The following is a 22194-nucleotide window of genomic DNA, read 5'->3' as shown; positions in this document are numbered from 1 at the left end:
ATATATATGGTAATTATTAAGGATCATACAAATTTTTGAACCCACATCTGACATTCTATGAAATGAAACAATTTTGTTTTGAAAGAAATGGAGAAAAAGGCCCCTCCACCTATGCCTTGGTCTTGTTAGGATCCAAAGTTGAATTTAGAAATTTACAAACATGTTGCGCTCTTTTGCCATTTTGCACGTAAGTTTACAATAATTTATCATTCAGATACGTTTAGAAGATTAATTAATTATTGAAAAATATCACATTCCATCTATATAAACACAAATATACATAGATAGGACTATCAATATATATATATATATATATATATATATATGATAAACCATGATATTGTACAACATCTGTAAACATATTAGTCAAAGAAATTGTTATAAATAGTAAAAAAAGAAGGAAAAAAAACTTAAAGAGAGTTTAATATATTTTACTATATATTGTAAATAGTTTTAATATTTTACTATTATTAAAAATATCCCTTTCAATTAATCTATATTTAAAAATATCCTTATAGAATTCCATCCATATAGGGAACATTAGAAGAATCCAAGTTAGAAATTTAGTATCTAAGAGACAATATCCTGGATTAGAAAAATATATGTAAAACAGACCATAATATTTTGTTTGGAAAAAAGAGAATGTCAACCATGAAAAACCCAATAAAAACAAATAGACCTCAAAACTACTTTTAGAAACAAAAAAGCAAAACCTATAAAATCCTGAAACATCAAGACCATAAAACTGTCCAGAATTCCATAGAAATTTTAAGAGAGGAAAAAACGAGAAATAATGTATATTTTTCTAAAACCTCGTAGGTTTTTCTTCTTGGCAAAATTGTTTGAATGGAGAGTTTCATCCAGCCTTAGTACATTACTTTTAACATCTTCCAGTTTAAAGCACATAGTACCAACCCCGGTCGTCAGATGTCGATCGATTTCGTGCAGATGAAACTCATCATGTATGGAATCTAGCTCTCTACTCCATAAGCCTTGATTACAAAAGAGAAAAAAGAAAGAAAAAAGTAGACTATCAGCCATGGAACACGACAGAATGAACAAACATAGATTATTTCCCCACAATAAGGTGAAGAACCCCACAACTTACCAATCAAGGGCTACTGGAACATTTTGCTATATGCCTTTCTTTCTTGATTACGTCTGTCAGCAATCTGCATCCATACCACACAAACCAATCCGTTAACAACACGTGTCATCTCGACATAAAGAATTTACTTCAATTACCTTTTTCCTCGCGGCAGCAAGCTCTTTCTTTATGGCAGCTGAAACGCGAAAGAGTAGAAAGTGATTGGCAAGTTTCAGAAACAAAAGGATATACAGTAAACAAGTTGAGTATGGATAGCTATGGAGTGAGGTAAATACACGGCTAGCGCAAAGAAAAGTCTTGCACTATTCCCATGGTAAGTATATAGACATCAGTACGAGAAAAAGGAAAACTCGTGTCTAGAAACAAACTTTTTCGTTTTTCTCTAAGTAAGTTGATGAATTAATTTCAAGATACAATGCTTTGCTATAATAAAAGATCAAATTATATAGAATGACTCTGAACTTCCGTTTAGTTTTAAAAAAAATACATATACCCTTTCACAAATGCAATATTATTCATAACCTTTCATTTAAGGTTTCAAAAGTTACAATAAAATGGGATGGCGGCGACTTAGAACGAAATTTTAGATTGCCACACTGTCCTAGATCACTCTACCTCATTGTTCCAGGTCTCGATTTTCATTCCTCTCTCGAAATTCTAAATGAAGATCTTTCTTCTCAAGACCAAGAAAATGGATCTGTAGTGATCTAGACAACATTACATAGCAATACTCCAACAATAATGAGAGGAACTAGCCAACCCCCTCTTGATTTTAAGTTGGGATCTCTCCCAGAATTTGACAACATTGTCACTACGTTTTCTCCATCAAAATCCATCAATAAGAAAATGGCATCTCTAATTTCAGACATCGGAGAAGCAAATGAATACCAATGAACTCCAGTGAGATTTGAGGTGATTAGTTTTCAAATTCTAAACACCTAGCTTCTACATCCAATCATTTCATCCACAAGAATCTAGATATATAATACAAAGTATTTTGAAATATCTACTACAGTCTAATAAAAAGAAATTATTACCATCATTTGGCTCCAAATCCGATGCCTTCTTGAAGCTTTCAACAGCAGAATCAATGTCATTAAGAGCCATGTGTGCCTGGATGTGAAACGATTACCATAATCAGTTAGTTACAGAAACAAGGGGGTGCATCTGCAAGTAAGCATGTAAAGGAGGCTAATACACAGAATCATGAATACAAAAAATGGGAAACCAATGAAGCAAAAGAGAAGAACAAGAGTATGACTTGCAAATATATTGACCTGTAGTAGCTTATAAGCTCATTTCCTTAGCATTCATTTTTAAATCAATGAATGTGTGAGGATACTTATGAACACTAACTAATCTCACAGTGTCAAATCCATTTAATTGTTAGGAATCTTGTAAACTTTTAATATCCTAGTGCACCATGGGATAAAGATCCATTCTCCCAAATTCCCAGACCATGGTGGTTGTCCCCTGCCCCCTTCTTCTATGCAAAGTCGTAAAGTTATTTTATAGAAGAAACCATGGAGAAGTGTAAGAAAAACTAAAATAGAAGCCTCGTTAATCATCCAAATGACTTATGATAAAATTGAAAAGAAAAATTGGAAATTAACACACAACTTAAAGAAATTAAAAGAGAAAATGACAAAGAATCACATATTATCCAGGAAGGAAGAGGTCCTCCAACCCTTTGAGACATCACCATCCTTTCCACAAGAAATACCAACCTGACCTTGGCGAAACAAAGCCTTAACATTGTCGTCTCCATCACGCATAGCAAAATCAGTATCTAACAATGCTCCTTTTAGATCCCCTAACTTTAATTTGCAAGCCTACATCAACAAAATAACCAGGTGATAATTAGACTGCCAATAGTTAAGTATAATCTGCTGAAAAATTCAAAAGGAATAATAGAATCACTTATTACTTATTAGTTAAGTGGTAATTAATGACAGTGAAAATGAATCAACCACTGGAAGCAAGGACAATCTCCATACAATTAAGAAGGATGGTTGCCACTCCGACTAAATAGTTCTTAAAAAGATAATGTGCATTAGAACATATAATTTTCTTTAGAAAATAAAGATTTAGGGTTTAGAGTTTCCCATGAAATAAACGCCAAAAGGTGATTACATTTCCAATTGAAAACTAAGTAAGAAAGACTAAAGTGTTTAAAAAGGTGCACAGTTCACTGGAACATATAATCATAGAGCTGAAAGAGAGATGCATCATTGCAAGAAATCTGAAATATATGGCCATTGTAGCTAAGGAGCATCCAAAGATTCTTGATTGTTTGATGGCATTATTTAAGACCGTTCTTCACCAAAGCATCCCCCTTCTGTGAACTAGGCTTTCCTCAAGGGTTCCAACACAACCATTTAGCACTTGTCTAAATTAGTAACTTTCCTATTTCAGGGACGTTTATGTACATTTTGTAATTCCCTTATATGTGCTAAAATCTGTTAGATCCAGAATATTCTACAGTAAAACTATTGAAAGATTCCAACCACAGTTTATAGTTCACTATTCAAGGCAAATTTACATGGTTTTAGTATTGTTGTAGGAGACCACATAATGTATTTTATTTTAGCAAACTTTTATTCACGAAAAAAAGTTTGAAGTTGCTCGTTTATCTCACTGTTTCTCGATGAGAGCTCAATTTCTCACTAACAGAAAAATATGTGTTTTAATGTCCTGCAAACCAACAAGGCTTTAATATGGTGTCGTGTTTGCATATGCAAACTGTTGTCTTTTTTCGTTCAGTCACAGGCAACTTTTAGAAACAAGGGATACGTTTGGTGAAGAATTGAAATGACAATGAGTCCAACCAAAAATTGTAAAAATGGGAATAAGGTTTCGAAGTATTACATTCACTTCAATTAGTTTGGGTTGAGAAACATAATTAATATTGTTTACTACATGTTTGGAGAAGCAAATTTGAATTGATGCTAGGGCGTAGAAAAAGGTAAAACAATAAAAGAACAAAAGACAAATGGAAAACTTGGTGGAGATGGGGATAGATGCATGAATCACCACCTCCCAAACGACTATCAAATAAGTTTATCAACATGTTTTAGAAGTACTGAAATTCCACAAATAACTCAACAAAGAAAAAGAAATACATTAACTAGGACACTTACCGAACTGTTTGTGAATATCTGTGATTTAGTTTTTCTAAGATATGAACTCTTCTCTGCAGACTCAAAGGAAAAGACGAGGAGAAATTGAGGGGAGGAGGGAGTCAGTGCAGTCATTCATACTTAAGATATTCATAGTAAAATACCCTCTAGTTTCATGATACTACCAAGTACCATTTATGTCAAAGGAAGGATGTACCTTCATCAATTCCTTCTTTTTCCCAGCAGATATCAAGGTAGCGTAAAGCCTTTCGATACTTTCTGAGAGCCATCTTGTAGTCTTGCTTCTGTAAGGAGACGTTATGGGAGCAAGAGAAAAATCTATCACTAGGTTTTAATAATAAGCTAACAGAAAATCTGAACCTAAGGATATTCTTCTTTCCCATCAGTACAAAGGACAAAATTTTATACAGCAGTTCGTTTTTTTCAAAATCGAAAAGAAAAAGGGAACATTAACGTCAGATGGAATCTAGTGCAGATACCTTGTAATGCTCATTGCCAAAAACCTTCACAGAATCAACTGCCTTCACCCACCATTCAAGATCCTCAGAGCTCTGTTCTAGGTCAGCTGGCCAATCAGGAAACGTATCCCCATCATTGAAAAAGTTTGAAATTCCATCATCTGCTCCCTCAGGAATTTCTCCACAATCCGAAATAACGACATCAGCAATAGGACAGGCATTTTCACCAGTTGTAACATGCTCAATTGAACGAACAACACCCATTCCTTTCAGAACCTTCCCAAACACTACGTGTTTCCCATCTAAATGAGGAGTGCGAGTAGTTGTGATAAAAAATTGGGAGCCATTGGTGTTGGGACCAGAATTAGCCATAGACAACATTCCTTTCCTTTCATGTTTCACCTCAAAATTTTCGTCATCAAATTCCTTGCCATATATAGACTCTCCACCAGTACCATCTCCAGCAGAAATATCTCCACCTTGTACCATGAATCCTTTTATAACACGGTGGAAACATGACCCCTGAACAATTCAAAATTGAAAAGAAACACATAAGCATCCACATACCCATGTCATGGTAATAAATTCTAAACAAACAAGTGACACACTTTGCTTTAATGGTGAAAAGTTGCAGACATTACCTAAGACCCTTTTCATTACTTAACGGAAAAGTTCCAAAAAATAATCAAAGTGAAAGAACATAAAAGAATATTGCAAAGCACACAACCAAAACAAAGTCCTTTTCAAATGTTTATTATTAACATTTTTAATTAACAAAAACACAACTAATTGGAGACCTCAAGTAAAGTCCTCTGCTTTCAAAGAAGAGAAAAACAAAAGAAAGAAGAAACAAAACCCCCAAATTTTGGAGATCCTATTCATATAAAAAAAAAAAAAAAAAAAAAAAAAAAAAAAAAAAAAAAAAACTCAATCCAAATCCTTAAGGAACATATTGCTATCACAATCGAAACAACCAAGCAATAACAGCTAAAATATCATCAAGTAAGTAGAAGAACGCCACTGTTTATTTACTGATCAATAACAAAGACATCATCATTCCACTGACACTCAGAAAGGAAAAGAAATCTAACGTCTTACTAAAACAAACAAGTCGTACCAAAAAGGAAAGAGAAAAAAAAAAAGCTATACACATAAAAACAAAGAAACCCAGTTTGTATTATGCGTATACAAAGTTCAAAACACCATAGATATAGAGAAGTCAATGACCTTAAAATGAAGGGGAACGCCCGTATGTGGACCAATACCCTTCTCGCCAGTGCAAAGAGCCCTGAAATTCTCAGCTGTTTTAGGCACCACATCTTCAAAAAGCTCCACCACAATTCTTCCCTCAAGATCACCTCCAATACTAATATCCAAAAAGCAACGGATCCTACCCATTTCCTTCAAACGTTGAATCTCAAGGCTCAACTAGCTTGACCCAGTATGTAAAACGAGTTTCTAGAGTGTTCCAAGGGGTTCAAAACAGAGTGAAAACAGAGTGGGTGAATCTGGGAGAACGTGAAAATGAAGACAAAAATCGATGAACCCTAAAAAGGCCGGCCACTATTTATTTGGAAATCTGTCACTCTCTTTCTCTTTCTTTGTGGTGGGACTGTCAGTGTTGAATTTTTTTTTTTAAAAAAAAAAAGAGTGGATAGAGCTGGTTTAAGTAAGTGGGGTTTAAAGGCAATGAAATGGAAAAAAAAAATAGAAGGGAAGGTTGAAGGAACAGTTTATTGTTCAGTTTCAGAAGATATGGCGATGGGCCACTCCAATTTTCATTTTCGATCCTCATTGTTCTCTTTCGTCACCATCTCTTCCACCTAACTCATTCATTCTCTGTTCTTTTCCTATCTTCATTCACCCTATCTTTTAGGTTAAACTTTTCTGATGAAAAATGCTTACTTTAACTAATTTTAAACCCCTCAAATACCTTAACCTTCGTTACTATTCTTGTAACTGCCCCTACCATTAAACTTAGTTTGCTCTGGGCCCTTTTATCAAACTTGTGTTCTTTACCTCATTATATTAATTTAAACTCGATATTGATGATAAGTCTATCGATTCCACTTTCCTCTAAGTTTCCTTTTACAACTAAATTCTTTTGTAGTTTCACACGTGAATCGATTTAGACTATTCATCAAGTATATTTGAAAATCACATATGCATTAATTTTCATGTGTGTAAACTTCTTCCATAGTTGGTTTTGCAAAACGAATGATTGGAGTTGATGCATGAAAATTTTAATAGAAAGTCTTAATTAATCAACTCAATGGTTCAATTTTTATATCACAAGTTGTATTAAAAAATGAAGAAAAAAACAACTATAACGATAATGATAATAAATCAAATTATTCTTATAAATTTGAAATTTGTATCAACTTAAATTCTAAACTAATAAGTGTGTCGATTTAAATCCAAAAATTTTAATAGGCATATGAATTTAACTTTAAATTGATGTAATCAGAGTTGATGTTGCCGGTTGAAGTACTAAAGTATCACTTTGATTATAAATCATTTATAAAATTTTTATTCAATGTTTGAAGAAAGCCTTAGAAATTATATGATTCGACGTGATTTGAAGATGGCATGCGTTAGAATATTCATGCTGTAGACAGTTCCAATTTACATTGTATTTAATAACAACAAATACTAAAATGGAGTCGTATTTAAAATAAATCAACTACCAGATTATAGGTTTGAACTTGAATAAAAATAATAACAAAAAGAAATAAATAATAAAGTTTTAACTTGAAAAAATGTGTAATAAATATTTTGAATAAAGGTAAATTTACATTGTTCCAACCTTCTAACATGAGTGAAATTTTGCTACAATATTCCCAACTTTCTGGAAAGGATTCTATTTTCCTACCTTTTACTCGTACAAAAGTGTTTGTTGTTTCCTAGAGGAGTAAAATTAAGTTTAAAGAAGAGTAAGCTGGAGCTTTGGTCTATTTGGTTGGGGCTCCACAACTTCCATGTGAATTCTCACCGCTTGTAGAATGTTGTATGTTATGCTTCCATCTAACTTCTTGATTTTTTGTTCTTGTTCATCCACAAACCATTCTCCACTTTGCTTCTCACTTTTACCTGACAAGTAGACCGGTCCTTCGATACCGAATCTGACAAAGAGGAAAGAATAAAAACAATGTTCATCATCGAATGGTTCACAAAGAAAGCCACAAATGTACAAATATGTTGTTCTATCATTACTGTAACACCATTTTAATTTTATATCTGAGGAAGTCTAGATCAACTTATCAACCACATCACTGGCTCCCTATAATTCTACATCAACGGTCCAACTTTACAACATTTGATGTCAGAAAACTCGTACAATATTTAATATCATCTTATGTGCATAGTCACCCTTATTGAGTTTATTAGGTTCATCCCAAACATTTCAGATCCATTGAAGTAAAAGATAGAGTTAAAGATATGCTAAAATATAAAACCATAGGTTTGGGGAACATACTTGGGAACAAATACTATAAAACCATTTGATCTTATCTTCACTATTCTGGCCTCTGTGTCCGTAGGCCTACACATCAGAAAGAGATGAAATTTACGAACACATATCAGAAAGAGATGAAATGTCTTCTTTGGATTAGACGAGAAAGAAAAAAGTGAACGTCAAAGTATTTTAGTCATGCACAAGAGTGATGAACAAGCTAAAGAACAAATACCGTTTTTTGAAGTAAATTAGAGTATGAAGCTCCACTGAAGCCCGGCCAGCCATTTGGGCATTTCTGTGTCGATAATTTAAATCTAAAACAATACAAGAGTCAGCATATATATATGATATTTCTTTAATAGATTAGGAGTGCTTATCGAGATTGCATTATGCAATGTTCCAAGTCATAACAAATAACTAAGGTGCAGAGAGTATTTCATACTATCTGCAATTGTAGTGAGTTTCGGTCTGTCAAGGAATAGCGTTGGAAGTTTGAATATTCCTAAAGATGCAGCGAGCAATCTGTGCACGATGACATCTGCAATAAAATAATGGCTAAGGACCCAAAATAATAGGACAATGTCACTAAACTGACAACACAGGCAAGCCCAAACCTGCATATCGTCGAATAGGAGAGGTGAAATGAGTATACAGAGGAGCTGCAAGCCCATAATGTTGATATTCTGGAGGACTGAGGTCTCCACTATAGAAGTAAACTGCCTTCACTTGTACAAAACAGGATTTCAGAAATGTCCATCAGCAATTAAATTAGAAAAAAATTCATATTTAAGTGATATTACCTGTGTCATACATCTAGTAGCTAGTATTCTGATCAGCTTATTGAAGTACGGATCATCACCCTGATAATATATGAAGTTCAAGTTAAACAAACAACAGAAGAGAAAATGTTCATCACAATAAGGATTTTGCATTAAATTCAACATTGCCACGAGCCAAGCAACATTTGAAGACAAATCTAAAATTGTCCTACTCAGAAGCAATAATATACCAATGCACGATCAAGAGAATCAGCCAAAGCTTTGGATGATGAAACATCCAAATCAAGACCAACAGCTACAGCTGTGCGAATCAAAGGTTCGAGCATCTCTTTAGTAGGAGTAGGATGGCGCCTGCAAATAAAAAGAAAGGCCAGGAAGCAATAGTTTATTATAACAATCTTATCAATCAATGATCATTAGCCACAAAATTAGATAAAAGAAGAAAAATTGCATCTTTTGAGAGAGAAACAAGAAATAAGTCATATTAAGATATAGATCAGAAATTCCAGCTAAGAAAATGGCAGGAGAGCAGTTAAACTTAACAACCAAGAATATGAAATCCTCAATTCCCAAACTGGTGTTGAGCAAAAGAGCTAGTCAGATTAGGCTTGCTTTTAATTTGAAAACTACAAAAACGAATCTATATCCTAATATGACTAATTGTTGTTTTGCTCTCAAAAAAGATGCAATTTTTCTTCTTTTATCTAATTTTGTGGCCAACGATTGAATGAAAGGCACTCTGCACTCATGCAATAAAAAACAAGAAGAAAAAGCTTATGTGATAGCTTCTTTACCTTAATAACGAACACAGCGGGAAATGTTTAAGAATTTTTTCTGCTACTGAAACATTTGCTGCAAGCATAAACTCCTCAACCATTTGGTTAGCTTCTCGAATTTGATACATACCTGGAACAAAAGGTTTGAGAAGTTTTAAAGAAAGGAAAAGGGGAAATCTTGGCACATTAATACACAACTAATAAGGAAACAAAAGCCAATTTAGATATATAAAAAATGGATGACAAGAACATCTTTTCATATTATTAATTTGACTGTTCAAACCAAAATATCTGTGTCCGAGGATTCAACAAATGATCCTTATACGAAATCTGACATCCAAACATACCAATATCAAGAGGGTCATGCGTCTCAGTGTCAATTTGAAATTTCACTTCAGCAGAAGCAAGAGTCAAAGCTCCTCTCTCAATTCGTCTCAACCTCATTTTCTGCAGGTCCACAAAGTTGTGGGATGTTAAAAACTAAGTTAGACTGAGGCATATCCATGAGATTATTTATAGAACAAAAGTACACAAAGCATAGTTACCTTTGCTAAAGCATTCATATTTCTCAAGTCTCTAGTTATTGGATCCATCAATCGACTGCAAGCAAATACAGCTTGGTCAAAATAAAATGTGTTATGTTTTAATGAACCCCCAAAAAATTCTGAAAATGAGTAAAGCTCAGTGATAAAAGAACTTATTGGAAATTGCATATTTTAAGCTCGACTTGACGAATATGCATACAACAAAGAAAAGGTTGTAGATTATTTACAAAGGTTGCAACTCAGAGATTTATGATTCTCTATAAGCACGACAATGTATGATAGAGAGAGAGAGGGAAACGCCAAAGGAAGAGCTTCAGCAAGGAAAACAATAAAATATAGGCAAACCTGCACTCAATTAAGGACACATAAAATGGGGACAAGCCACTGCTGCTAACCTCTTCTACATTCCGAATACATAAAGTGAAACCCTTCCAAGTTCCAAGTATCAAGAAAGCAACACAAAAATTTCAAATAAGAAGTTAAGGCACTAATTCAAAGCTGTTTTGGCCGTACTGTCTATTTTTAAGGATAAGAAATAAATAACAGATTGATTTGGGATCATGGGATTCTTTTCTATATGGTAAACAACATTTGAACATATTTCAGAAACTACTTTTGAAACAGTTGAAAAATTTGTTCTTTAAAAAGGCATGAGCTCATGACAGTGTTTTAAGTGGGTCGAGGCTCAAAGTGCAGGTTTGGTGTCTTGCGTTGGAAAGATAAGGCGTGCCTCAAGCAGGCACCTTTGGTGAAGCCCCAAGGCTCAAAGTCTTGGGGCTTTCTTATTATGTTTAAAAATAGTAATAATTAGGGTTTTACCTACTTTATTAATTAAACAAATTAAATTTACTAACCCTAAATGCTAGATTACTAGTTCAGGGCTCTTTTTTTCATATTTCCACCTCAAGTATACTTTCTCTTCTTTATGTAGTACTTCTATGCCAACAGCACCTCACAAAAAGAATACACACTTTTTTTTTTTTTGCGCTTTGCACTTGAGCTTTATGTATTAGAAGACTAATATGCTTTATTGAGCCTTGTTCATGAATAATTATTTTCAATTGCAGAATAAACTTTACTTTAATATTCTACCCAAAAGAATTCCAAAATATAATCTAGATGAAAAAAGCAGGAACCAGACACTCCTTTCCAGAACAGCCCCCAAACAACCACTGATAGTCTCCATAGCCTCATGGTACACTCTCTGTGCAACTAAATAAATGAGCATCTCATGTTGGAGAATCCTGACTTCCAAGGACTGCAATATGCTTTACAAAACCGCTCCCAAGCAGCCCCAAAGAGTCCCTCACAACCCTCATGTATACTATTTTCTATCAAAATCAATGAGCATGTCCTGCTGACAAAGTCTCATTTCCAGGAAATGACTTATTTATCAAGTTCCTTGCAATAGCAACTCAACAACTCAGTCATGCAATGCAACTACAAGATACAGTGAAGGGGTACTACAAGATCAGACAAAGCAACCTTAAAGACACCCAGTCATCCTCTGCTCATGACATCGATGATGGCATCAATAATGCATAAAATAATGTTAGGTACCTGGATAGGAGTATTAGTATGTTAGTATTAAGGGATATAATGGTCAATTGATCATTAGATGGAAAGCTAGTTACTGGAATTTGTATAAATAGCAAGAAGATGAGTGAGTGAAGGGAGACTGTTTTGTGGAGTGATCTAAGGCTTGGGTGAGAGCACTCAAGGGGAAGGTTCCAAGTTACTTCATACTTGATTATACTGCAGTTTCTTCTTTGATTCTCAATATAATTTAGATTTTGATTCTTGTTAGGATGTATCCTAATAAACAATAAACAGACAATGAAGGTTTGATAAGAGACATGAACACCGCACTACACTACACCATGTCAAAATGCTGGCAATTACCGTAAATGTTAAAGATGGAATTATTACATACTCCAATAAACTTCAGATAGTTATAACTGACATGAAATTACCTGTCATCCATCCTTGCCTGAGCTTCAACATAAGACAATGCAGCACTTGACTTAATGATGCTTTTGGTGTAGCTAGTAGAAACAATATCGGCTTCAGATGTCATTTCCTAAACATCAGGGGCAAGTGATTGAAACTAAAATTCACGAACTAGGGGGGAGGGGGCATACTGAAGTCTAAACATGTTCACTAATTGATTATTAAACAGATAACTCAAACAAATAATCAAAGCAAAAGATGACAAAAGTCAATGATATCGTATAAAAGAGTGTACAATATGATAAAGGCCTAGGGTAGGATTGGCAGAAATTTAATATCAAGAAAAACAAAAGTACGAAGATGTTACTGCAGAATAAAACTTTTATCCATATTTTCAAAAAACAAAAAACGATAAACTACATACCCAAATTACTGAAAATGCCAGTCTTTCCACATCAGCTCGAAGAGAACATATATCTGCAGGTTTAAGATTTTTCATCACATTGAGCTAAAGTGGATAAGAATAAAACCTGTCAAACAATGCCTCTTGCACAAATGCAACATAAAAGCAAATGCTGACCTTCTGTTAATGGTTTCGGAAGCATATCTATCCTCCGCTCAACAAGGTAGACTGATGTGCCCCTTTGCGCAGCCTCGTCATCCAATGCAGTGCCCGGATGAACAAAATTTGTTACATCAGCAATATCTAATTGAATGTGGTTAAAGATGCAAATAAAAACCGAGCTTTCATTACACAAAATGAATGAATATACAAGAGTGAACAAAAAATTCTAGTCCAACAAATGGAATCCAACTCGATCCACCCTAGTAAAAATGAATCTACGTTTTTCAAACTTATTTAGAATGACTCACCAAATGATTTGAACAGTAATCCCGATATGAATTTTTAAAATGAGATCCCAATCCTGGTACTACTGACTTCTGAGAATATTCTATTTTAAAGAATTTCAATAAAAATATTTAATTATTCTCTATAAAAGGGATGAATAAATGACAAGATCCAAAAGATTAAGTTAATCATTTAAAATCTTTTAGAACAATAGAAGTGTTTTAGAAACCCATCGTTAAGACTCTTCAGTAGCAAAAACCTCTTCGGCATACAGAAAGTTAAAGACTGAGGATACGAACTCCAACTTCAAAATTTCCATTTGGAAGAGCTGTACAGTGAAGTGCATCATCAATATCTTTGCAACCTGAACAAATAAAAAGCCCATGAACTCCAATTAATGTTTGACAGAACTAATTGACAACACCACTAAGGAATAATAACAGGTCAAAAAAGATGCGACTGAGTTAAAGAAACATTCAACTACCTGGAGGGTCCACACTGAAAACATTTAAATGCCGCAAATCCTGTCGAATGGGGTTTGCAATATCAACAGGAGACACTGACCATGGTAATGGAGGCAAGCATGCCATAACTTGTGAAGAAAATGGCCTGGAGTTTATATCGTTTTCAATTAAGACCACCTGAAGTATTCAAAAGGGTCCAAATATTTTAGTGAATGAGAAAAGGCACTGAAATATTTTCCACCTCCTCTCACCCACGTATTTCGGACTAACTAGTACCTAAAAATGTGTACTGCTCATTTAATTCTCACTTGCTTACATATTGCTAGACATCAGTATTGTACGGAGATGACATTCAATCATATTTATCATCTCATCAGTAATTTAAACATTTTGTGAATCAAATTTTTAGGGAAAAATCAACTTTGACATAGACTTTGACAAGTTGTATTGATTGCACATCAAACTTAGATAAGTCATGAAATCTTAACCTTAAACTTCATATTATAAAATAAACATTTTAAAAGAGAAAAAAGTGTGTTTTCAATTTAACCCTTTAAAATTGCTCACTCCAAATATCGTCATACGAAATTCTCTTATGCATTCAATGAATTTTTAAACGCATGTACAATATGAAATCAAAAAAAAAAATTAGACAAAAAATACCCAATAGAGCTAAAGTTTTTTTTGTTCAAGTATATGAATTTTGGCAAAAGTTATTCTATGGTTTATTTGTGCATTGGTCAAACTTATAATTTGTACAGAACTTTTTTCATTGAAATTAAGGAGTTTTCAAGGATTTTTACACTATTATCTATTAAAATTAGTGGGCGACTTAGCAGAAATTGATCGATGGTAAAATTGTAACACTTGTTTTAGGATCCAATTTGATGAAATTCGAAGTTTAGGGCCAAAAAATTGATATGACTCATAAGTTCAATGTCAAAATCGGTCCCAAAAAAAAATTAATATTTTTACCATAACACCCTAATAAATATTATATGTTATTAGTATATGAATATATTTAACAATCTGAAACTTAAATCCCACCCCATAAGTTTTAGAAATCCAACAAGATCTATTAGACCCTGTAGGTATTATGGAAAATCATCTAAAGAACCATGTGTTTTGATAACATAGTAAGAGATGGAATAGAAAAGTGCTTCTTATTGATATAACGATTGTGCATACCTCACTTTCTGTATCTCGATCACCTATTTCTCCTATAGATCGCACATAATGTCCTGAAGGATATCTAGAAAGACGGTCCCAAGAATCAACTGCTACAATAATTCTCTTGTCCAAAAGATTCTCAAGCTGACGAGTCTGGATTCTAATTTTAGGAATCCGACGATCTTTGGAAACAAATAGAGCATAGGCGACGCCACCACTTCCAGCAGGCATAGGCATTGGATCCAAAGAACCACAATAACTGCATTAATTTCAACATCAGACAAACCTCCGTGATACAAAATCTGTGCAACCATCTTGAAAAAGTAAAGAAACAAAACTGTAATACTGAAGACAAAAATTTTATGAAATCCCCAAAACAACTACAAATCTAGGTGGAAAATCAGAGTATTTTTCAACATTAACTACAAATGTTAGTGTCATCTTGATCTTGTAGACTGTATACACATAAAAATATATATGGGTACATATACATCTAGAACATATTTAAGTATTTATTAGTAGAAGAAAAAGCATATAATGTGTGGAGCAAAAGACACCCCATGGAACAGAGGTATCTAACAAACTGCCATGATAACTTACGAATGCCAGTTACGCTTTATGATACCAATGACACGTCCAGCTGGGCGTGGTGAACTAGAAGAAGAATCTCCACTAGAGCCCTGTAGTGCAGATGCAGCTCTTGGAGCATCATCAGAGCTACCAGGAACAAGATGAACATCTTCTTCCTCATCATCTTCTGCAATAATACAACCATGTCTGCATCATAATGGGATTGTGTCTCTGTGTGTGCACAGCCGCCCGTGTGTGTGTGAGAAAGAGTGAGAGAGAATGAAGTTCAGAGCCCAATATAAGCTTGAATTGGAAATACAGCAAAAAATAATAAGCAACTTCCTGACAGGGACGCTGTTAACCTTTTTACCATTTTCATTGAGTGGGCATATAAATCCCCCCTCCTACAGGCCAGGCCACCAACCATACTGAATACAAACTTATATTGGAAACACATAGGAAAGTCTTTAGTCATTTCCACTAAGGGAATTTGCTAAACTTTCTATATTTTCATATTTAAGTTATCATATAATTGGAATTCTTATAATTCTTGAGAATATGACTCCAACCTAATCCTTATCCCCATTCACCCTACACAAACACCGACACACACACATATCTCCATGTTGAATTCCCACTAGCCTTCTCAGTTCACAATTAATAAAATATTCATGTGAATAAAAAAAATTACCTTCATCTGCTATAGTCAGAGACTTCTCTTCATGCCACTGATCTCGAGACAGAAGTTCAACTGCCACAACGTCACCATCAAAAGCCCGGTTCATGTTGGTACGCCCATAAATAATAATTTCATCACCAATACTTTCACTTCCAACATATGCTTCAAATGGGTTGTATCGATTAACACGGAGCTTTCCTTGATGATATATACCACGATGCAAACCAGAAGTAATTTCTGACATGGGTTTATGCTGAAAGAAAGAAGAGCAGGATATGCTAAAAACCAGAAACCTTATAGGACATTAGTATTTTTCTGAAATAAATGAAGTTTAGCATATTCATTGTAATACCTCAGAGTAAAGAACCTTTCTCTTCGATGGCCTTAAATCTTCAACATCCTCCATATTTGCATCTTCATTTGCACTTTGCACTAACAGATCAAGTAAATGAGTTTGCCCCAATGATCTAACATATGATTCAACTGTAAAGACCAAACAAATTAACCAAGTTAGCTAAGCCTATGGCATAAAAAACTTGAGAGAGAGAGAGAGAGAGCATAATCATTACAAGCACACCAAATGGTAGATACCAAGAGGCTTTAAGCGAAGCTAAAAGTAAATAAACATCTAACATACTTGTCTCTGCACAAATTCCCTCTTCAATAGCCTTTCTCCTATTCTCTCTGTCATTGGTTATGAGTAGAACACGAGTAGCACCACCAAGATGATTCTGATACCACAGAGCAGCCACTCGAATAGCTGAATCACAATGTTAGAGATAACCGTCAACACAGTTTAAGCAAGCATTTATGATTTATCCCAGTCATTAGCTTATGAAAGGGTTATGACAACAAACATACAGAATATTTTGGCAGTTACTGTAAATGATGAACTAGAATGTTAGCATGAAAATGTATCAGCTATAAATACTGTTCAAGTGGGAAAGAGAGGGTGGATGAAAGAAACTATATGCAGTCCAGTTTCAGTACATATTACAGCATCAACTTATGTAATATCAAGAGAATACCTCTATCATTTCGATCATTTTTACTTTCTCCACTCATGTCCTTAATATATGTATCCCTGCCAAAACAATATCATCAAAGGAAGCTCAAAATTCTAGCCACCATGAAAGTTCAAGTTTTTCCATACAGAATTTGATAGTTTATGCCATGGGAAGTTAAAAAAAGATCTATAGGGAAACACACCACATTAGAGTTGTAGGTTCATTTATATGAATATGAAAAATCTAGACATCACACTTCATTCAACAATTACAATGACTAGCTAAGCCCTAGTAAAGCTCTTATAAGTCGTATTTAGTTTTTTCTTTCAGTTTTTACCTAAGATGCATAAAACCACTAGCTTGATGTACGTAGAATTAAAACCAAAGGTACCAATCAACTCTTGATTGGCACAGTTTCTAACTAGAAGTTGGTATTAGCAAATGAGTTAGAAGAAAATAGCAATATCCCAAATTCCCATGCAGTTCAGAAATACAATGAAAGATGAAATATTTTGAATCCCCAAGCCAAGTGTGAATTTATCCTGTTGTTAATTAAATGGTACAATATTATTTAGCGATGACTCCGAAAGGCAGCAATAACAAAAGTATAAATAGAAAACATACTTGTGGTGCTCGTTAGAGAAAACAAAGAATCTCCGCAGGGGATTGCTGCAGAGAGCTCTAACTCTGTTGTAAACAGACAGGTTCTTATTTTTGACCTCGTCCAGCACAACTGATAGCATAACCACGTCATCAATAGCAGGATTCTCAAGCAAATCAATCTGTAAAAACGCATCATTTCATAAAACACTAAAAGTTGAAAGCTCAAAGCTGATAACAGAAACCACACGAGAATAACCTGAGTAAGAACAACATTAGTGTCGAGAACTAGAATTGGCGATGTAGAAGAACCCAAGCGAGCAACTGAAGAATCACACTTTTTGCAAATCGAAGCCCCACAATATATATCATCTCGAAGATAGTGTTCTCTCACTTGCTGTCACGAAGAACAGAAACCCAAAAGAACAAAGTCACAATAAAAGGATGGAAACTAATGAGATGTATAAAATAAGGCCCAAGATTAGCAATTTACTGACCTTCATCACCCTCCCAGACTTCGTCTTTTTAACAAACGACTTGTTGTGCAACATGTCTTCCGAAGGAAGCTTCAACTATTATTGTTCACGGTTACGTATCTGCTGAAGCTGGTGAGATTGCGGCTATTCAGCCAGCCGTAAACCAGGGAGAATAGGGATTGCGGCTCCCTAACGGAGATGATCAATAATGAATGTTGAACTGAAGTGCAGGCGAACGACGGTGTGACGAGTGGCTTGCAGGCGAACAGCGGCGGACCCCTATCGGAGATGGTGAGCGATGCGTCCCTGGTAATGGTATGGTGCAAAGCAGATGGAAAAATAATGGGTTTAAGGTTTTCCCTTTTCTGTTTTAGAGGGAGGGAGGGAGTAGGGAAAAGAGGAAAGGGAGAAAAAGGAGGGAACAAAAATAATATTGAAGATGAATACGAGGGATAAAAAGAAAAATAAACATAATGTTTTTACTTCATTTTAATTATATTTCATTACAAATCAAAACTTTCAATGGCATAATAATATTTTGCAAAACTCTATGAACTTGAGAAAAAAATAGATACCTCTTAGAGTTTTTAAATCACAAAGAAAAAGGGTGCCAACGTCAAAATTTTATTCTATTCTGCATTTTCATAAACGTTCGACGTATACAAGACGATAAGAAAAAAATAGATACTACTTCGCGTTTTTAAAACTTTAGAAAAAAGTACGTATCATTTGACTTTTTAGATGTAAAAAAATGTCTTAGTGTGAAAAAGTTTGTTCATCCCCACCTTTTTATAAAAAATCTTGAAGTTTGCAGAACATTAAAAGAAAAAAAAGATATTGCTTGACGTTTTTAAAAGCCAAGGAAAAGTACATATCACTTACGTTTTTTAAACGTCAAGAAAAGTCTCAATGTGGAAAAAAAATAGAAAATTTGCCATTTTCATAAAAAATTATTGACATTTTATCTTCGAAGTCACCCATTTATTGAAATTTTTTTCCAAAAACCATCAAATATATAAAATCACAAACATCAAGAAAGTTATTTTGCACCGAACTGAGTTACCGATCTTTGTTTTATGTTAAAACTTTAGTTTTAGGTGTTTGTCTTTAGTGTTCTTGAACTTGGTATAACATTGTCTATGGTATGATTTGTTGTATGTTAGTTTGATAACTTTTTTTCAATTTTTTATTTAGAGACCAAAAAATGTCACATATTTGTGATGAGAAAAAGGTTTAAGACAGTGTGTGAATATATAGTTTAAAAGTATTTGTATTGTTTAGGCTAAATAATACAAAATACCTTTGAACTACAATTTGTATGAGAAAACATCCTTAGAGTTAAAAAGTGTTCTCAATTGTTAGTGTTTTGCTAATTTAAAAAATACTTCCAACTTCCAATTGTTCTAGAATTATTTCTAAATTCTAAAAAAGTACACAAATAACCTTATTGTCAACCCATTAACAAGAATTATAGATACGTTATTGTCGAAAAAATGCTTATAGACTTTCAAAAAGTTGCTTACCTTATACTAGAAAACAAAAGTTGAATATGTTCTCATTGCTTATCTACACCCTCTTGCATTTCCTCTATTTTATTTAGCTCAATTTATCTACGACCTTACACTTTTCTCTATTTTCTCTATGTTATCTATTTTGTCTCTACTTGCTCTCGTTCTTGTTAATCGTTTGACCTTTATTTATTTATAAAAAGAAACTGCCATGTTTATATAAAGTATAATGAAGAGGAGCAATGATAGTAAAGCGCCAAGGAAATCTTAAAACTCATGGGTTTTGGCAAGGTTTTAGATTCGTAGTCGAATGTGTGTTAATTGTCAGATATACTATTTTCGTATTTTAGTTGTTTATTGTTGTGGTAAATTTGAAGGAAGGCTTTTTATTAGTAAATTTGTGAGGTTTTGTGATTTTTTTTTTTTTTTTTTTTGTTTCAATTTATATTTTACCGTAAGAAAACATGTACAAGAATTGTTTAAGTGGGAGGAAAACGAGAGTATGTATATATACACACATGTATGAATAAAATGACACGTTTATTTTTCAAACACAATAAATCTTGAACATAAATCGAATTGATCGCTAAACCAATGGTAGGAGCCTTTTATGATAATTTCTAAAGGCCAAGAGTATCAATGTAACATTTGAAAGTTTAAGAACATTTTTAAAACGAGTATGAAAGAATTTTGTTCATATGTTAACGAATATAAAAGGAGATGGAATATTTCATTAAAGATGAAAAATCAAACAAATTATTATTATTAAGTTAGGTTCAAAGACGAAAAGGGAGGGAATGAGTGTGGATTTGAATTAGATTGTGTTAGAGGATATGAGCAGGTATTTTAGGATATATAGCATAGCCGATGACGACGCAATAGGATAAGACCACTGTTTAAGGACACTCCGTGTGTTGAGTGGATGTTTCGTTTCATGTTAATGTCCCACTAGAGATAGCTTGTAGGACAGTCCTTTGCAATTCTATCTCTTCCACCATTTACTATATCTTCCAATAGAATTACAAAAATAACTATAAGAATGTATACAATAAGAAAGGGTTTTCTTTTCTTTCTTTTCTTTTAGTACAATTTAGTTTAGTATCATCAACATTTAAAAAGAAAAAAAAAAAAAAACAAATCAAATAATTACTCTGTTTTCCCCCTAGCAAGAATAGATTATTTCTCTGCTTTTAGATACCATTGGTTGGGACCAAATTCAACGGCTACTTCTTTTATTAGGCTTTTTATGGCTTTCTTTTCTAAAGAATATTTGCTACCCTTAATTCTTAATTAAGCCTTTGTTTGCATTGCTACGAGTTTGCAAAGTAGTGAATTTTGTAAATCGTTTTCGTATATTTTTAGAAGCTAGTCTCGAGATGTGTCATCTTACTCGGTTTTACGATTCAATATGATAAGGAAAAAAAAGTAACTTCATTAATACGGAATTAACTACCACTTTCTCATAATCAAACATTTTAATACGTGTAACATCAATCACAATTTGAGACAGCTAAAGTGTGTTTGAATTGATAAGGGTATAATTTTGAAAATAAGTTACGATTTACGTGTTTAAAAACACGAGCTTAAGGAAAGGTTGTTATGAGTGGTCCCAAGTCCCAAACTCCAATCACTGATCCTTAATCTCTAGTCCTAAGTTTCCAGTTGCTAATTGTCAATTAACGATTTTGGTCATCAACCATTGGTCGTAGGTCTTCAACTTTGGTTATTGGTTGTTGGTTTTTAATCCCAAGGCACCAATGTTCGGTAGTTAGAACTAAGACCAGGGATCGTGACTAGGGACCAATACCAACAACCAAAACCTAGGAATTGGGGCTAGCAATCACCCATCAACAATTACTATCAACCAATGACCATTTCAACATGGTTTGTTGTTGTCGATCCCAACCATCAATCATTGGTTTTAATCACTAGTCATTATTCTTGATTTAGTTCGTTGGTTACTAGTTGTTGATCATGGTTTTTGGCCAACGCCGAAACAAATGAAACTACAGACAAACCATGACTAGAGAGTAGGATAAGCGACAAAGACTAAAGAACAATGACCAACTCCAATAAACCCTTCAAGTACGTGCACTCATGTATGTTTCTAGACTGCCTTTGTGGTTGTTTATCTACTTAATGACAAGTCTGTTGACCTCCATAAGGTTGCATTTTTCATTAAGGAGATGAAACTTTTGTATCTGTCTCGAGGTTCATTCCGTACTCTCATGTTAAGCGAATATCTATTGCCACAACTTCCTAACTTACTCCCTTGTGAACTGTAGAAGAAAACACTTATTCTTTCTCAAAGAGAAGTTCCATTAATTACTATCCATAGGTGTAGTTACGTAGGTTGTCTATACTTTTACGTATGAAAATCGAAAAAAACTAAATGAAACATGACAAGTGGTATTAAAAATTATTAAAATAACACTTTTTTTTTTGTCTCTATGCTTTGGGATTTCAACCTCTTTACTTTAAATCCATCTTACTTATTAGCCTCTGCTACCAATTTATATTGTTGAATTTTGTATGAACCTTTTACTTATCTATGCGTTTTTCTACTATAATTTTTTAAAAGTTTACTCGAATGTCAATATTTTGTGAACCAAAATATGTTTTACATATTTAATTTCTATTTGATTCATAAATTTCAAAAT

General features: G+C 33.8%; 2 protein-coding genes across 4 annotated transcripts; both read right to left on the bottom strand.

Moving 5' to 3' along the window:
• Window positions 1-781: 781 nt before the first annotated feature.
• On the bottom strand, window positions 782-6550 carry LOC103495218 (peptidyl-prolyl cis-trans isomerase CYP40-like). 2 transcript variants are annotated; one of them, XM_008456693.3, is made up of 9 exons: window positions 5934-6543; window positions 4728-5228; window positions 4445-4532; window positions 4249-4301; window positions 2836-2940; window positions 2146-2221; window positions 1246-1283; window positions 1109-1172; window positions 782-992 (listed from the first exon to the last, which is right to left on the bottom strand). In XM_008456693.3, exons 1-8 carry the CDS (start codon window positions 6102-6104, stop codon window positions 1119-1121), a joined length of 1086 nt encoding a protein of 361 aa, XP_008454915.1. In that variant the 5' UTR covers window positions 6105-6543; the 3' UTR covers window positions 782-992; window positions 1109-1118. The 2 variants fall into 2 exon arrangements, 1 of the variants encoding a protein (XP_008454915.1); XR_007819918.1 differs by lacking the exons at window positions 782-992; window positions 1109-1172; window positions 4249-4301 and having other exon boundaries at window positions 5934-6550.
• Window positions 6551-7438: 888 nt separating this feature from the next.
• Window positions 7439-18448, bottom strand: LOC103495216 (exosome complex exonuclease RRP44 homolog A). 2 transcript variants are annotated; one of them, XM_051083035.1, is made up of 24 exons: window positions 18048-18448; window positions 17810-17947; window positions 17575-17732; window positions 16972-17027; window positions 16521-16703; window positions 16296-16426; window positions 15956-16196; window positions 15295-15451; window positions 14713-14953; window positions 13545-13701; window positions 13356-13424; window positions 12791-12916; window positions 12635-12687; window positions 12234-12340; window positions 10261-10315; window positions 10063-10162; window positions 9734-9845; window positions 9170-9290; window positions 8961-9020; window positions 8775-8880; window positions 8603-8698; window positions 8393-8474; window positions 8182-8247; window positions 7439-7828 (listed from the first exon to the last, which is right to left on the bottom strand). In XM_051083035.1, exons 1-24 carry the CDS (start codon window positions 18099-18101, stop codon window positions 7630-7632), a joined length of 2868 nt encoding a protein of 955 aa, XP_050938992.1. In that variant the 5' UTR covers window positions 18102-18448; the 3' UTR covers window positions 7439-7629. The 2 variants fall into 2 exon arrangements, with proteins under 2 accessions (XP_050938992.1, XP_008454914.1); XM_008456692.3 differs by having other exon boundaries at window positions 16581-16703; window positions 18048-18447.
• Window positions 18449-22194: the final 3746 nt, after the last annotated feature.

This window comes from Cucumis melo, chromosome 1 (assembly GCF_025177605.1).
Source record: "Cucumis melo cultivar AY chromosome 1, USDA_Cmelo_AY_1.0, whole genome shotgun sequence".
Classification (NCBI taxonomy): Eukaryota; Viridiplantae; Streptophyta; class Magnoliopsida; order Cucurbitales; family Cucurbitaceae; genus Cucumis; species Cucumis melo.
This window is presented reverse-complemented; position numbering and strand designations above follow the sequence as displayed.

Excerpts from the sequence above, each read along its gene's own strand:
- LOC103495218 (XM_008456693.3), bottom strand. The coding sequence starts at position 6,104 with ATGGGTAGGATCCGTTGCTTTTTGGATATTAGTATTGGAGGTGATCTT. Across the intron at positions 5,229-5,933 it reads GCGTTCCCCTTCATTTTAAG|GGGTCATGTTTCCACCGTGT; the intron begins GTCATTGACTTC and ends TGAATTGTTCAG. Across the intron at positions 4,302-4,444 it reads AAAAGAAGGAATTGATGAAG|AGAAGAGTTCATATCTTAGA; the intron begins GTACATCCTTCC and ends TTGAGTCTGCAG.
- LOC103495216 (XM_051083035.1), bottom strand. The coding sequence starts at position 18,101 with ATGTTGCACAACAAGTCGTTTGTTAAAAAGACGAAGTCTGGGAGGGTG. Across the intron at positions 16,704-16,971 it reads AAATGATCGAAATGATAGAG|CTATTCGAGTGGCTGCTCTG; the intron begins GTATTCTCTTGA and ends ATTGTGATTCAG. Across the intron at positions 15,452-15,955 it reads TCTGACTATAGCAGATGAAG|AAGATGATGAGGAAGAAGAT; the intron begins GTAATTTTTTTT and ends GTATTATTGCAG.